Source organism: Acanthisitta chloris, unplaced genomic scaffold, assembly GCF_000695815.1.
Source record: "Acanthisitta chloris isolate BGI_N310 unplaced genomic scaffold, ASM69581v1 scaffold11130, whole genome shotgun sequence".
Classification (NCBI taxonomy): domain Eukaryota; kingdom Metazoa; phylum Chordata; class Aves; order Passeriformes; family Acanthisittidae; genus Acanthisitta; species Acanthisitta chloris.
In genome coordinates this window covers 1-14,947 of record NW_008652218.1, presented here as the reverse complement: position 1 = coordinate 14,947, position 14,947 = coordinate 1, and the positions used below count along the sequence as shown (strand labels likewise).

Genomic DNA, 14,947 nt, shown 5'->3' with positions numbered 1-14,947 from the left:
ATGTGGCACTTCGTGCCCTGGTCTAGTAACCGTGGTTGGACTCAATGATCTTTGAGGTCTTTTCCAATCCAGTTGATTCTATGATTTTATGATGGGCTGCTTTGCTAGATGCCAGTAGTACAAGGGAGTGAGGAGAAAGCCAGGGATGCTGCAGTTCAGTGGGTTGACACACAGAGTCTTGGGTCTTAGGTGGGACAAAGTTCTGTTGGCACAGCCTCATTACCAAGATCTATTATCCTTCCTGCTGTGCTCTGCTGCTTCCAGTTTCTAGCAGATGGTCTTGCACTGCATGGTGTAGAAGTATCTGGGGTGTAAAAGTAGGCAGGAGGCAGCATGCTTTGCCTTTGGAGCATCTTGGTACTTGTGCCTATTCATCCATTCCTCCTCTTCAGCCTCCCAAGTCCAGGCATTGGTGTGCATCTAACTGTGTGTGGGACTTCCTCAAAGCCAAAGCTTTGCTGCAGTGGAAAGGAATCCAGATGCAATCTTGGCTTGCTTTCACAAGACTGCAAGTCAGTGGCAGCTGGGAAGTGGTATGTTCCTGTGTAATTAATTATTTTCCTGGGAATAAAAGGCGATGTTTTTTGTTTGCTCTCTGCAATGAATCAATCATTTCTTTAGGTATGATGTGCAGACAGACATGGTGAAGCAGCCGGTGTCCTTGGCTCTGCATTTGTCTTGGTGTCTGGCTGAGCAACTTCTTTCTGGGATGGGAAGCAGCTGAGATCTGTGTTTTCACTGTGGGGTTGTTCCTCCCCCAAGGGAAAGACAGGATACTCACCACTCCTCAGGAAGACCACAAAAAACACTGGCCCTGAAAACATGGAGTAATTTGAAATTTCTAGACTGCCTCCCTTGTCCTCTCCTTCTGGGGTTGTTTCCCAAATGGTTGACATAACCTCAGTGCAGTTTTGGGTTGATAGAGTGTCTACTACCCAGACTATCTTCTACATCAGTGTTCTTGGGCCCACTGCACAGGCAGAAACTTTCTCTTCCATGCTGCTGTACAGTAGCTGCAGTATGTGGCTCCTGATGGGTTTCTCTCTGCAGCAGTTGTTGCCTATGAGCAGCACAGGGTGGCCTGTGGTATGGCACATTGAACAAACCCCTTGGACAAGCCTCTGGACCTGTGTCTGGGGGCTGGAAAGAACTGGTGTATGACTTGGTGTTCTTGCCACATATTGCTTGCAAGGGACGTCCTCACTGTCACTGGGGGCTGGAAAGACTAGTAGTTAGGGTACTTTGGGTACTTGCTTGGTAGTACTGGGTTAATGGTTGAACTCTATTATCTTTCCAACCAAAGTTATTGTATGAAGTAACTGGTCAGCTTGAAGCACACAGTTGGATGAGGGCAAAATACAATTCCTTGTCTTTATATGTTTTAAGAAGACCCATTTAATATGGATGTCTAATTAACATGTTGGAGAAAAAGAACTATTTGTGAGGAGAGGGACAGTCCTAACAGACATGCTTGCTGAAACGCTCAGTGCTGCCCATATACACAATTTTTTTTTAAATAAAGGGGTTTTTGCAGGTTTCTCATCCAAGTGTACTGACCTTTTGCTTCGCAGCATACAGAGGGCAGGTTTAGGCTGACTTTGCTCCTCAGGGCCACCTATGCCTTTCACATGTCAGTTGGGCCTGTTCTGACAGAGGAGCCCAGGAACACCCGTGCCTGGGGTCCTGTGTGTGATGCCTCCCCATATCACTATCACACCTGTTCCTGCAAGGAAGGAAGACACTCAACTTCAAGTTGCCATCTCCTTCGCAAGGGGTATTGCTTCATTCAGCAGTTTGGTCACTAGGATCTTGGGGCCAACAAGGTGTTATGAGTAAAGGGGAGGGAGAGGTTTTGCTGCCCACCCATCCTCACTGCTGCAACCCTTCCTCTGCTGCAATGTTTTTTTAACTTTTTGTGTGTTTATCCCAAAACCTGATACTAAACGTTTCCTCTTTGCAGGCAAAGAGAATGATGAAAACTGTAATGGGGGGTGAGGGAGGAGAGAAACGGGTAACCCCATCAAGGACTGCAGTGGCACCAAGAAGGAGTGGCAGCTGAAGGATTAGCCCTTTCTCTCATTACTCAAGGGAAACTTTTCATAAACCACTGGCACGAGTCCACCAGCCCCAGTATGAGCTCAACCTCTACACTTTTACGTTATTTATCTTTTTATCCCCAGAGCTCTGTTGCTTTGAAAGGTTTAAGTGCCTGTGAAACACCTGTGCACTTGAGCATGTCCATAGTGCGATTTTCAGGGTCTACTTGAGTAAGCTGTGCCTCTCAGAGCATCTAGAGAGGGGCAAATCAGTACAGACACATCCACAGTGGGAGGGAAACTACATAGAAAGTACCTAGGCCATCAGGATGTACAGAGACCGTGCTAGGAAAGGCAGTAGAGCAGCTCTTCATTTATTCTTCATGTTTGGGGTGACTGATATGGAGCTGCAAGGCCTGTGCAGGCTGTTGCCTTATGTAGGGTGAAACTGTGCATGTTTTATTCCTGGGAATAGCCCAAGGTAAAGATAAGCTAGTACTTTTCTCCGGTGAGTAGTTATCCCTGAATCGCAGACTGTGAGACTACTAGATGGCTAGTTTTGCCTCTTCTTGCTCCTTACCAGTGAGCATGAATGAGACCTTGAGTCTCACTTGCTCCCTCTCTGAGCCAGTGTCCTCCAGCAAACCCCTTGAGGAAAGAACTGAAAGGAAAGAGCAGAAGGAGAGTGCTGGGCACCCTGTCAGCCAGGAGAGAGGAGGGTGCAAGGGATAGAGAGGAAGAGACCTCCATTCTGAGAGTACTCTGCATTTCAAGGCTTATGAGAGTTGTTCATCAATCACCCCAGAGCAGCCAGGTGATTGGTCTCCCCAAGCAAACCTAGTTCAAGTCTTCCAGGCAGCGCTTATGCATCACAGGGAAGCAAGAAAAGTCAAATAGTTGACCTGGCGGCTTTGCTGCCTTGTCTGTTCTTCTAATAAGCTATGCCTTAAAAGCACATGTTGAGTGTTTGATGTTCAACAAGGAGCTAATGTGACCTGCAATCATATACCATATATACACAGCAGTCAGTCATATACATATAGATACCCAGCTGTGTGTTGTTCATACTGGCACTTTCCACTAAGGGGATATGGCACATGTAGGAATATATCAATACTTCAGCTTTTTTATACCAGTAGTTTCAAGTTTCTATTTCAGCTAATGTAGAGAGAGAGTCAAATAGACTGATCAACAGGCAGGAAAAAAATCTAGAAAATCTTGCTTTGCAGTTCATCTGATAAAGGAAACATGTAGTGTGTAAACCTTGTTTCTCATCAGGCTGATTTACATTTGCAGAACGAGCACTGGTTCTCCTGTCCCTTGCACAGTTATTTCCCCTAGCATCACTTACCTCTGACATAAGCCAGTATAAGAATGGTCAGAACAATGTTTCTTGTCTGTAGAAAGAGAGATGTGTACCCTACCTATGCTAACAAGTCTGAACAACTGGAGAACATTTTTATAAATGTATTTATAAAGATATTTATAAAGATAAAACTATCTCTGAACTCTCTGTTCATTGCACTATTGTCAAACCTAATAAGCTAAGACAATGGAAATCTGCTGGCATGGGAAAGCAGGGAGACCAGCAGGGAGCTTGTCACAGTGACCTGCATGGATGCACATGGATGGTGCTGCACTCGCCAGAACTGTGTTGCAGACCCTGTGCTTTGTGAGTGACCCCCTTGACTGCAAACTGGCACTCTGAGCTCCTTCTCAGTCTGCAGTCAAAAGAGGCTTCTCATGGGCTACTGTGGCTAAGCCTCTAAGCAGGGAGTAACTGTGCAACTGAATACAAATCAAACAGCTTGAATCTGTCTGCTGCTCATTGCCCAGTGCACCTCATCTAATATGGCTGGATGGATATGCTCCCTCCCAACATCTTGGTCATGGGAAAAGATCCTACATAGGTTTTGGGTGAAGAGTCAGCTAAAGCCTGGAAGGTCATGGGGGGCTTCAGGGTGGGCCCCTATGGATGTTTCCATTGGTTTGGCTCAGTGCCACGATCTTCAAACTCAACAGTTTGGACTCAGATTGAGCTCAGACCTGGATCAGCCTTTCCAGGAGTTCAGGAACTTGTGAGCTTTGATGTCTCGTATCAGACCACCTGCACTTCCCCTAGCTGTAGCCTCAGTTGTCAAGAAAAAAGAGGGTCAGACAGGGGGCATGGTGTTTGTTTTTGCATTGCACTGCCAGACAAGAATATCCTGTTGTTATGTGGAATCACTGAAAACTTTAATAGCATCCCTAAAACCTTCTCCTCCCAAAACATTTTGCTGCTCCTAGCATGTTGATGAGTAGCTATGGACTCCTGCAGCAGAACTTGCAGGATTGAGTGGTCTTGGCAGAGTAGCTGCAAAGGGCATTGTGTTTAATAAAAGGACTGAACTTTAGAGTGGCCTTCCCTATGTTTTGAATCAAGATTTGGTCTTTGGATGTTAAGTGCTGGGCTGATGAACACAGAAAATACAAACTGGCTCCCTGTGTCCCTCTGGCAGCGAGCGGGCAGGCACTTTTCTCCTGCCCTGGGACACTTGGGGCAGATTCCCTGCAGATTCCTATTGTCCTTACTATGGAGGCATGATTTACAGCGGTGCTGGGTGCCTGCAGGTGCTGCCCACAGCAGGGGCAGTCCTGGTGGCTCAGCACCACTGAGAATCAGGCCAGGGTGTCCTGGCAAGGGCTGGGACAGGGGGATCAGGGCAGGGGGGAAGGAGGAGCAGCGGTGCTTGTTGACGCACAAACAGGTGTTCCAACGGAGGGACCTGCCACAGGGGGAGGGCTCTCAGGACCCACAAGTCAAACTGCACAGAGTCACAGTTAGTCATCATCATCGTCATCGTCATCATCATCATCATCATCGTCGTCGTCATCATCATCATCGTCGTCATCATCGTCATCATCATCTTCATCATCATCATCATCTTCAGTATTTATCTTCCCAGAAAGCACGTCCTCTATCCAGTCCTCCAGCTCCTCAGCTGTGGGCAGGTCATCATCATCTGTGATCTCCATCCAGATGCTGTCAGCCTGTGGGGACAGGTGGTGGTGGGTTAGCTGCCCTCAGAGCCACAGGGAAGAGATGGGGTACACTGCTATTGCTGGGATAAGGATTGGACCATGGGTGGGATGCAGGGGTGGTGCCAATATTAGCTCCCTGTGGGCAGGCTCAGCCACAGTGTCTCTCTGCCTATGCATTGGGATTACCCCTATTAGCTCCCTGTGGGCAGGCTCAGCCAGAGTGTCTCTCTGCCCATGCATTGGGATTACCCCCTGCCCCTGATGTGCTGTTGTGTCTGACTGGGGACAGGAGTCAATGGGTTTACATGAGTGTGTGGTATTGTGTGCCCTGGGTGAGATGTGTGTCCACTGCCTGTTCCTCTCTTGCACTGCCTACACCTGTGAGCAAGTGCATTGTCCACCTGATGCATTGTCCTCACCCTGTCTGGACAGTTCTGTAGACTCCAAGCCTACATAAAGAGATCTCAGAAAGCCAGCTCTTCCCCTGCATTGCCCAGTTCAAAAACATCACAGTGTTTCCCTCCTTCCATTCAGAGCCCTTCTGGGACCTCTTCCTTTGAGTCTTTACACCCCTCTGTCAGCATCCCTTCCCCCAAATTCTTTTACCGTCACCTTTGCCTCAGGACCTTGCTCTGGACTCTCCAAGTGTGATGGTGGCTCCTCCTCTTGGAAGACCCTTTCCTCAGATCATCTCAGCCACACTACAGCTAAAGAATGGTAAAAAGCACCAATTCCCTGGACTACAGGAGCCCCCTGCTCTTTCGCTCCAGCTGTATGCATTAATCCTATAAACCCGAGGGGACGGGGAATTCAGTAAGAAAATGATGAGTAAATTATGGCTGTTATCTAGGGACTGCAAGCATAGCTTAGATGGTTTCTGAGGCCTGGAAATGAGAGCTTCTCTCTCTGCTTTGCTATAGGTTCCTTGGGTAAATGCCTGGGAAAGCCCCTTTCCTTTCACTGTCTCCCCTCCATAAAACAGATCAGCCTTCTATTTTGCAGGGGTGCCCTGAGGTTATCTCATTCAGCGTTTGATGTTGTAGAAGCAGGTGATCTTCATAGGTCAGAAGATAACTACCAGTTTTTGCAAATGCACTCAACTTCTTTCCCTGTCAGTGGTACCTAATTCTCTATGGTTTATGGCTTGCTAAAAGGCCAGGCCAATTTCTGCTCTAGGAAAGTTGTTCCTCCCATACAATATTTTCCTCCCATACCACCAAAACTGTAATAAATGCCATGGAGAGGCATGCAGCTCTTGCTTCACGCAAACGATCTTGTCCTTAACCTCAGGACTGTTTGTGCAGCAAAAAGTGACACTTTTAAATGATGGGAACAGGAGTGGCCCCATTGCACCTAGAGAAGCTGCTGTGCAAATAAAGCAGTAATATTTAGCAGAGCATCATGGCCCTAGTCCTGAACCACCACAATGTGATGGGCAAGGGGGCCACTGGGAGCTCTGCTGTTTGTATTGGCAGGTTTTTAGAGAAGCAATGCGGTCACAGGGGTTATGTTCACCGAAGCCAACAGCAGTGTTTATTTTTACTCCATTGTGTAAGCCCCACTTGGTACCTGTGCAACTTGGCTGAATGCAGTGATGTAACACTGAAATAATGAAATGAGCTCAATGTTTGTTTAAGATATCACCCGCCAACCTAGAACTTTCTTAAATCTCTCTCTTGAGAAATAAAAAACGGACTTAAGAGGAATGAAATAAAAACTGCAAATACTATAATCAACAGCCTGAAACATTTACTATATCAAAGCCAGATAATGCAAGAGCTTTTACAGGTCTCTGAGTGACTGCTGGATAATAAGGCATATGTTCTTGCTTAATACTGTTTGCTATATGATTCTCATGCCACTGGCAATCCTACTTCCATGAATTTCCATTGATTGCTGTTTAATGGAGCTTTGACATGTCTTAAACATGGCCAGCTGCAGTAAATATAATGAAGGGAGATACTATGAAGTAGTAATAAGGGCAAAAGTCTGAAAGACTTGGACTCCATTTCTGGCTTGGCTGTTCATTTCTCTTGTGATCTTAGGTGACAGATGCTATCTTGACCCTTTTCCCTTTTGTCTCTCCCTTAACAATTCTGCTAACAAACCTTAACTCACTGCAACCTCACTGTCCAGGTGTCTGTCCCATGGTTTGGCAGATTAATGCTCTATTACAGGTGAAGAGCTCACATCCTGTCAGTGCTGCAACTACTCCGTGAGTCCCAAGTCAGCCTCTCATTACCCTCAATGGGATGAGCAAGATCCAGAGGCTCTGCTCTCTTCATGACACCATTGCTTTGCCTTCCCTACCACATCTTTCATGTTATGGTCTTGTAGCATCTGTTACAACAGGAGGCACAATTGTCCAGGGCACCCTTGCTGTCCCTCTTTTTCTGGGGCAATACAGGAGAGAGGATATGGAGGCAAGGTCAGTGGTGGTGCCAGAACCAGCACCCAGACCCAGACATTTGTCCCAACTCTAAGTCCCTCTCTGCTCTCTTCTAATAAAACATAAGATTAACATACAACTGAAATTTCAAACATTAAGTCAAACACCTAATTACAAACATGTTTGCCGTAGAAATATTTCTGCTCCCAGAGACACCTACATACCCACACAGGTTCATTTTAAAGAGATTAAAACACACAGCCCTTAGCCATCAAAACAAAACTAAGGTAATAAGTGAGCCAGGCTGGAGCATGACACATTATGTGCTCTCTGACCACTTGGACTGCTGTTCTCAGAAAGAGGAAAAAATGTGTCAGAGTTGTGAAGCATGTTACACTGCACTCAGCAGCTCTCCTGAGGTCTCTGCTGGGTGGAGGTCAGACAGATCCCTCTCCCACCTGTCTGAAAAGCTCACAGTGTGTGAGCCACCTGATATGAGTCCCATGGCTTGCTGGCTTGAAGGCAACCATGGTGAAAAGGGTAGCTGCTAGAAAGCTGGTCCAATAGCACAGCTGTGGGTGCTGTGGGCACCTTCACTAACCCAGCTGTGCCAAAGCAGCACCTGCTGCTGTAGCTCTCCCTCCTGGCACTGCTGGCTGTGGGACAGTGTGGAAACCCTTCACTGCCACCAGGTGTGGGGCAGGCAGGTCTCCTCTTCCCAACCAAATCCCTCCAACACTGCTCACACAGAGGTGGCTGAGGAGAAGAGGGTCCTGCGTGAACAATAGTACACCCTCTTCACCACAGTAGGATCCCTCCATTACCAGTTTATGCTATACTTTTATTGAAACTGTATTTATTTGGTTTTTTTGAAGCAGTGCAGTTTTTCCTTGTCATCTGTTGGTGATCATGTTTCCCTCCTACACTCAAGCTGTGCAATTCTGCTTCTACAGCAAAAACAACCTCCGTTTTCTCCTCTTCTTCCTCCCTAAGCATGGCTTTCATTCCCCCCTACATACTCTTTTCCTCCACAATCCCACCCATGCTCAGTCAGAGCAGGGAAAGGACAAAGGTGCATGGTGTGGGTCAGGGTGGAAATGTGAGACCTTGAAAACAAAACTGGGAGAAGCCCTGAATCTCAGGTCACAAGAGATGGTCTTGTCCTCAGCAGATGTAGTTTGTGTATGACTTGGCAGCAGAAAGACTCTCAGACTGAAGCTCCGAATCATGACGTCAGAGGTGTTACAAACCCTGCTGCATGTGGGAATGGTGAAGTCTTCACATATTTTTCCCCAGGGAAAAAGCCTGGTCTACCTGCATTTAATAGCAGCAATCCCACCAATTCCAGCAGACCTCAGATCCCATCCTTTCTAGCACCCTAATCTAGGGATCGCTGGATTTTCTGGACACACGCTACTCACATCTGTGACGTTCACCACCCCAATCTGTGGTCTGAACAGGTCGATCTTGAAGGTCTTCTCCCAGTAAGTGATCAGCTGCAGGAGTGAGAAACAAAGCTCAGACAGGGGTGTTCTCAATACCCCACTGCATTAGCTCAGTCAGCTGGGCTGCAGTGCAAGGAACGTGCATCAACGAGTGCATGGGAGTGAAGCGAGGCTGAACACAAGCTTGGGCTGCCACCCTTGGCAAAGGAAAGTGCTGACTCTGGGGATGTTCCCAAGACAACACCTTTATGGGAGGCAGACTCAAATGAGAAGCTCTCAAGGGATGGCCTGTGGTCCAGTTTCCCATCCTTCCCTGTCCCAAATTCCTCAGGGCAATTTCTATCCTCATGTGTGCATGTGCACACCCCCCTCACCACCCTCCCCATCTATGAATCAAACCAGGCCCATCCATGAATTAGACCAAGAAAGGCAAGGAGCCTCTGCCACTCACCAGAGGAAAGTCATCGGGGTCAATCCAGACAATGCTCAGGTCGGGATTATCAGTGTTGTCCCTGGCAACCTGCTTGAGGATTTCCAGGAACTCAAAACCATCTGAAATTATACATGAAACACTGCAGCTCTCTCCTGCAAACACGCAGGCACTTTTTGCTTGTGGGGTTTCCAGCTTCCCTGGCCCCCTTATGAACACAGGAGTTGTTTATAGCTCTCATTAAAATGCTGTCTCCCAGCGCCTTCTTTTGATAATAAGGCTTTTAATTTCAAGCATCCTCCCCGGGTATTGAAATTAGTTACACATGAATTAAGTCTCATAATCCTTCCGTGGAGTGGAACAATGTCACTATTTTCTTGTGGTGAGGGAGGAACTGAGCCCCAAAGAGCCCAAAGCTCTTTGGATGCTGGTGGCACTGAGAAGCACTGATGCCATGGCATTTCAGAAGTAGGCAGCCTCGGGTTTTCTGCATGCCTATCACACCCCCAGCCCTCAACACTCCCAGAGCCACACAGCAAGATGGATGCAGAGTCAGGGAGAGAGTCCTGGTGCTGGGGTGAAGGGGATGACTTTTTTTTCCTCAGGCAGTCATCTGTTTATATCCAAAATTTCAATCCTGACTAGCACACCTGCTAGCATAAACACCCAGAAGCATCCCAGCTCCCCATCCCGGAAGGCTGGGGCTTCCCATCCTGGCTGGGGTGCTAGGCTCCACAATGCAAACAGAGCCCATGAAAATACACTTTCTTGGGGGTGGAGTGCCACACAGTGAGGAAAATGGCCTCGTACCTGGGTCGTCTTCTTCAGCAAAGGCTACGATGTGGATTCCCTCCATGTCATCCTCCTGCAAACAACAAAGCTATTACTGTTGGGCCAGAGAGGGAGGACAGAGTCTGTGCTGATGCTGGAGATGAGAAGCAAGCAGATACCTTCAAACAAACAGGACAATTGCAAAGGGAGTCTTGACTGGAGCCCCACTGAGACACCAGAAAAGGAAACAGGGGGCTGAGGTGAAGCTGTCATAGAGGCGTTGGGTGCTGAAGTGAGTAGTTTGTACACTGAGACACCAGAAAAGGAAACAGGGAGCTGAGGTGAAGCTGTCATAGAGGTGTTGGGTGCTGAAGTGAGTAGTTTGTGTAGCATTGCTGAAACTCTTCAGTTAAAGAGGTGGGCATCATGATGGCAAAGGTGTCAGAGCTCCTGACAGTGTGGGGCAAATGCTTGTCTGCAGAGAAGGTCAAGAGCTCTCTAGCATGGGAATATAGGCTCCCACTTCATGCCTGAGGCCACCTACCCTCATAAATTTGCAGCTGCTGGGGGATGGTTTGCAGGGAAACAAATATCTGTCACCATGCTCAGCTCCAAATATGCTCCTTCAGAACCAGCAAAGGAAGTTTTCCCACAATAAAGAGGCAAGGTGGCTCATTCGGGCCCCTTTTGGGAGGTGAGGGGTCTCTGCTTTAGGTGAGAGTCTCTGTGAGCAGTGGGGGGAATTGAGTAGGGGACAGAAATAACAGCCTGGTAGACTGCTTTTCTCTGTGAGACATGTGAGCAATGTGTAACGATATTGGCAAAGGCCAATGGATCTGCCAGCAGGTTCATCATCAGCCTGCTATGAATGTCATCTCTGAATTATCCCATGGATCGGTTTCACCTTCCTCACCCGCTGCCGGTCCTGGTTTCCATTTCAATTGGTTTTAATGCAAGAAAAAATTCCCATCTAAATGCTAATTTCTTTTCCCTTCTGAGTCCAGAGGTGACAAAGACACCATCAAATACTGAAAGGGGAAAAAAACCTGAAAGATTAAGTGGAAAACATTATCTTTAAAAACAATAGCGGATGCTGAGCCTTTGTGGACATCTTCAGGGAATACGTTTTCACCAGGACATTCTAGGCAAATTTACTTGGGATTCAGACCACTTACAGCTGGCAAAATCTACACTGTTGCTTTTTCTCTGTATTTGCCAGTAGTACTGTCAGGCAGCAAAATTAAAAGTATATATATACACTATATAATTATATATCTGGACTAACTCCAGTGAAGGCATAGAGGACACTGAACTCACAGTGAGATCAGAATCCAGCCCACTGTCTTCTGTAGGTACAGGTTCCCTGCTTGTAGCAGAGACAAGCTCCATATTCCCAGGCTGCTAGTAAAGCAAACATCCCACTGCTGTGAATCCACACTTTCCCTGAGGCTATTTTAGAATATGTTCAGTATGAATGCAAATCCACTGCATGTAAAATTTGGGTCCCACTGAAGCTCCATGAAAAGCCTTGGAGGGGCTTCAATGGATCTTGGAAGCTATGTTTATACAGAATCTGTGTTTCAAAACAAAATTAAAAGCTATCATGCCTAAGTGACTCATAACTCTTGGTTCAGTTTTATTACCTCTTGCCTAGTTGTATTAAAGACTCCCAAGGTTTTTGCTGCTTTGGAGTCCCACAGTGCTTCATGTTACACAACCAAGCAAGGAGACATCTGAATGCTGTTAGAAATGTGACAAGCCTTTTGGAGAAATAACTGCATCTTCCTTAGCATCTGTAAAGCACCTGTTCAGCTTTGTTTTTCAGCATTCATCTGGACCACTCAAGGGTCCCTGATTAGCTTTTAACATCATATTTATTCACAGTGAAGGCATAATTTGTTATACAGAATTTTTCTTTCAAATTGTGTTATACACAATTTTTCTTTCATTTTCCCCCTTCCCCTCTTTCCTGCCCCTGCAGACCAGGAGAGTCCTCTGTGTGTGATAGGGGCCAAGCTGCTGGTTAGTCCTTCACAGTTGCTGATTTGCAGCTTGCTTACACCAGCAGTGCAACCAATGCACAATCTGCTTTGAAGTCTATATAATTAACTGTATTGACTGCCCTCACTTGCATTTTGAATTGTACAACTGCTCTGGTACTTTCACAAGGGCATGTAGTGATAGGACAAGGGGGAATGACTTTAAACTGAAAGAGGGTAGATTTAGATTGTATACTAGGAAGCAATTCTTTACTGTGAGGGTAGTGAGACACAGGAACAAATTGTCCAGGGAAGTTGTGCCTGCCCCATCCCCAGAAGTGTTCAAGGCCAGGCTGGATAGGGCTTTGAACAACCTGGTCTAGTGGAAGGTGTCCCTGCCATGGCAGTGGTGGTTAGAACCAGATAATCTTTAAGGTCCTTTCCAAGCCTAATCATACTATGATTCTGTGAATTTCCATGAGACATCTGTACTATATCTGCGGCTCATCCAGCAAGCAGGTCACTGAAATCACTCCACCTCCAGGACTGACAGCCTTTAGCTGGGATGGAGCATTTTAGGGCACGATGCTCTCCATAGCCCTATCACGGTCGCTACACAGGCCCAACACCTGCCTGGCACACTGCATAGCTTTCCCTTTTCTCTCTGTAGAGCAAACAGGACCCAGCTCAGCTGTCCACTGTACTTGAGCAAAGCATTTGAGCACACTGTTTGCACTCAGGCATTAAGCATCACAGTCAAAGCTTTCCCTTCTTCTTAGAAGAGGGAAAGTAGCTTCACAAGGACGGAAAGATAATATTTTGCCCAGAGAGGCTGGAGCTCTTGAGCAGCAGTTTCTTGTTGGAATTTGGCAGGGGATGCAAAGCTTTCCACCCACATGTGCTTACCCACGTCTCAAACATGTCCTCTGGCCGCAGCTTCCTCAAGGTGGCCCTGAAAGGAAGACAGAAACGCTCTTTGAGGACACATCCAGCACTGTCACACATGACGCTGCCAGCATCACAGAAAAGGTCACCATGGCACATTTGGCTGGTGGCTGGAGTCAGTGCCATCAGCCACCACATTTTTGAATGCAAGCATGGGGGCACTGTAGGTCAACTTATGCTTTTATTTATGGTGATAAAACCCTGCCCTTGGCCCCACTGGAGTCATTGCAGCCACTATTTGTGCTTGGGAAGATGTGATGCCTCTCTGTGCTGGGGTGTGCTAGTCCCACACATGGCAGATTGTTCTGTCTGTGCTGAGAGCATAAGGTGACCCATTCACTTTTGTCTTGCAGTCCTTAGGACCTTCCTAATGGGCTTTGTCCCCATTTTCTCCTGGTTTTACTCCCACCATAATTTCAGCACAGAAATTCTTCCAACCTCTGCTGAAGTAAAGACAACTGAATAACCTCTGCAAAGAAAATTTAGATCCTAATAACCATGGACAAGACAATTTAAACCCTAAGACTCATCAAAGCAAATATTTTTGAGAAGTAGTTAATAAAGGACAAAAAAATTAATAGTAAATATTTTCAGACACAGTCGTAGATTGAAGCTTGGCAGAGAGACTGGTAAGCTAAGAATTGACTAGGGTGGTAAAAGGGCACTCAAGGAACACAAGGCCATAGCAGACAAGCACAAGATATCCTCTGCACCTCTGCTCATTTTGGCATCAGCTCTTCAGGGAGGATTCCCCAGCAGACCAGGTGTTCCTGGCTGACCTGCACCAGGATTTGTTGCAAAGAGAATTGTCAGTCTATGAGGTTTTAGAACAGTTTGGTAGAGGGAGTAGCAGCGTGTTATCAGAACCAGGTGGCATAAGTGAACTATGTAACCTGGCACTTCAGTTTGCCTCACTACTCTTTACTCACTACTACTTTACTCACTAGCAGTGGAAACTCACTGCTCTTTACTCACTGCTCTTTACTCACTACTAGTTTACTCACTAGCAGTGGAAACACAGAGTACTTTTTAGAGGTTCCTAAAGGACCTGAGGAGCTACAGATCTGAAAGGGTGACTTTCTAACGGGCATGATGCCACAAGCAAAGTTAGAGGTAACACATTTGAAGGAATATGATATGATAGCACAAGAGGTACACTCTAAGAGTAAAGTCATGGCTATGGAGTTCCCAGAGCAACTCAATGAGTGGGTGAAGGTATGCTGGTGAATGCAGTGAGTGGCCTTTGGAGAATCATTGGACAGGATCCCTTCCTAAAGGCTCTCAGGGAATCTGAGCTGCAGTTAGATCAGAGGAGGGGATCCTGCTGTGGCCTAATGTCATTGGACAATGGAGATGAATGATCAGTTTTCATGACAGAGGGAATTAACCAACTAAAATTCATGGCATATTCTTTGGCATGATCATATGCATAACATATTCTCATAGAATTTGAAAAATATGGGATATAGGAATAATGCAGCGTTTGCTTATCATATCCAAGTCCTTCATGACCAACAGAGGCCTCACTATGAGATGATACAGAGGGATCTCCTGAAACTCGAATGTCTGCATAATAGACAGACATATAGGAAGTAATGCACTTGCAGAAAACCAAGCCTGGTTTTACAGGTACACTAATGGGTTCTAAATTAATTGTAAATAAATATTGTCCCTCAGGAAAGGGGCTGTCTCCTGAAACTCGAATGTCTGCATAATAGACAGACATATAGGAAGTAATGCACTTGCAGAAAACCAAGCCCGGTTTTGCAGGTACACTAATGGGTTCTAAATTAATTGTAAATAAATATTGTCCCTCAGAAAGGGGCCAAGGTGTAACAAGCTGAGAAAGAATCAGCTCCAAAGAAGAAGGCAAAATGAAGGTTGCAGACAGTAGGGAAATGACTGAGTAAAATATTATATATATATATATG

The 14,947-nt window shown here is 46.4% G+C and overlaps 1 protein-coding gene across 1 annotated transcript; it reads right to left on the bottom strand.

Moving 5' to 3' along the window:
- Positions 1–4,633: 4,633 nt before the first annotated feature.
- LOC103803953 (calsequestrin-2-like) lies at positions 4,634–13,023 on the bottom strand (the record flags this gene model as incomplete). Its single annotated transcript, XM_009076538.1, has 5 exons — positions 4,634–5,066; positions 8,868–8,942; positions 9,343–9,443; positions 10,132–10,186; positions 12,978–13,023. Coding segments are annotated over 5 exons (487 nt in total), but the record flags the coding sequence as incomplete, so codon positions are not given.
- Positions 13,024–14,947: the final 1,924 nt, after the last annotated feature.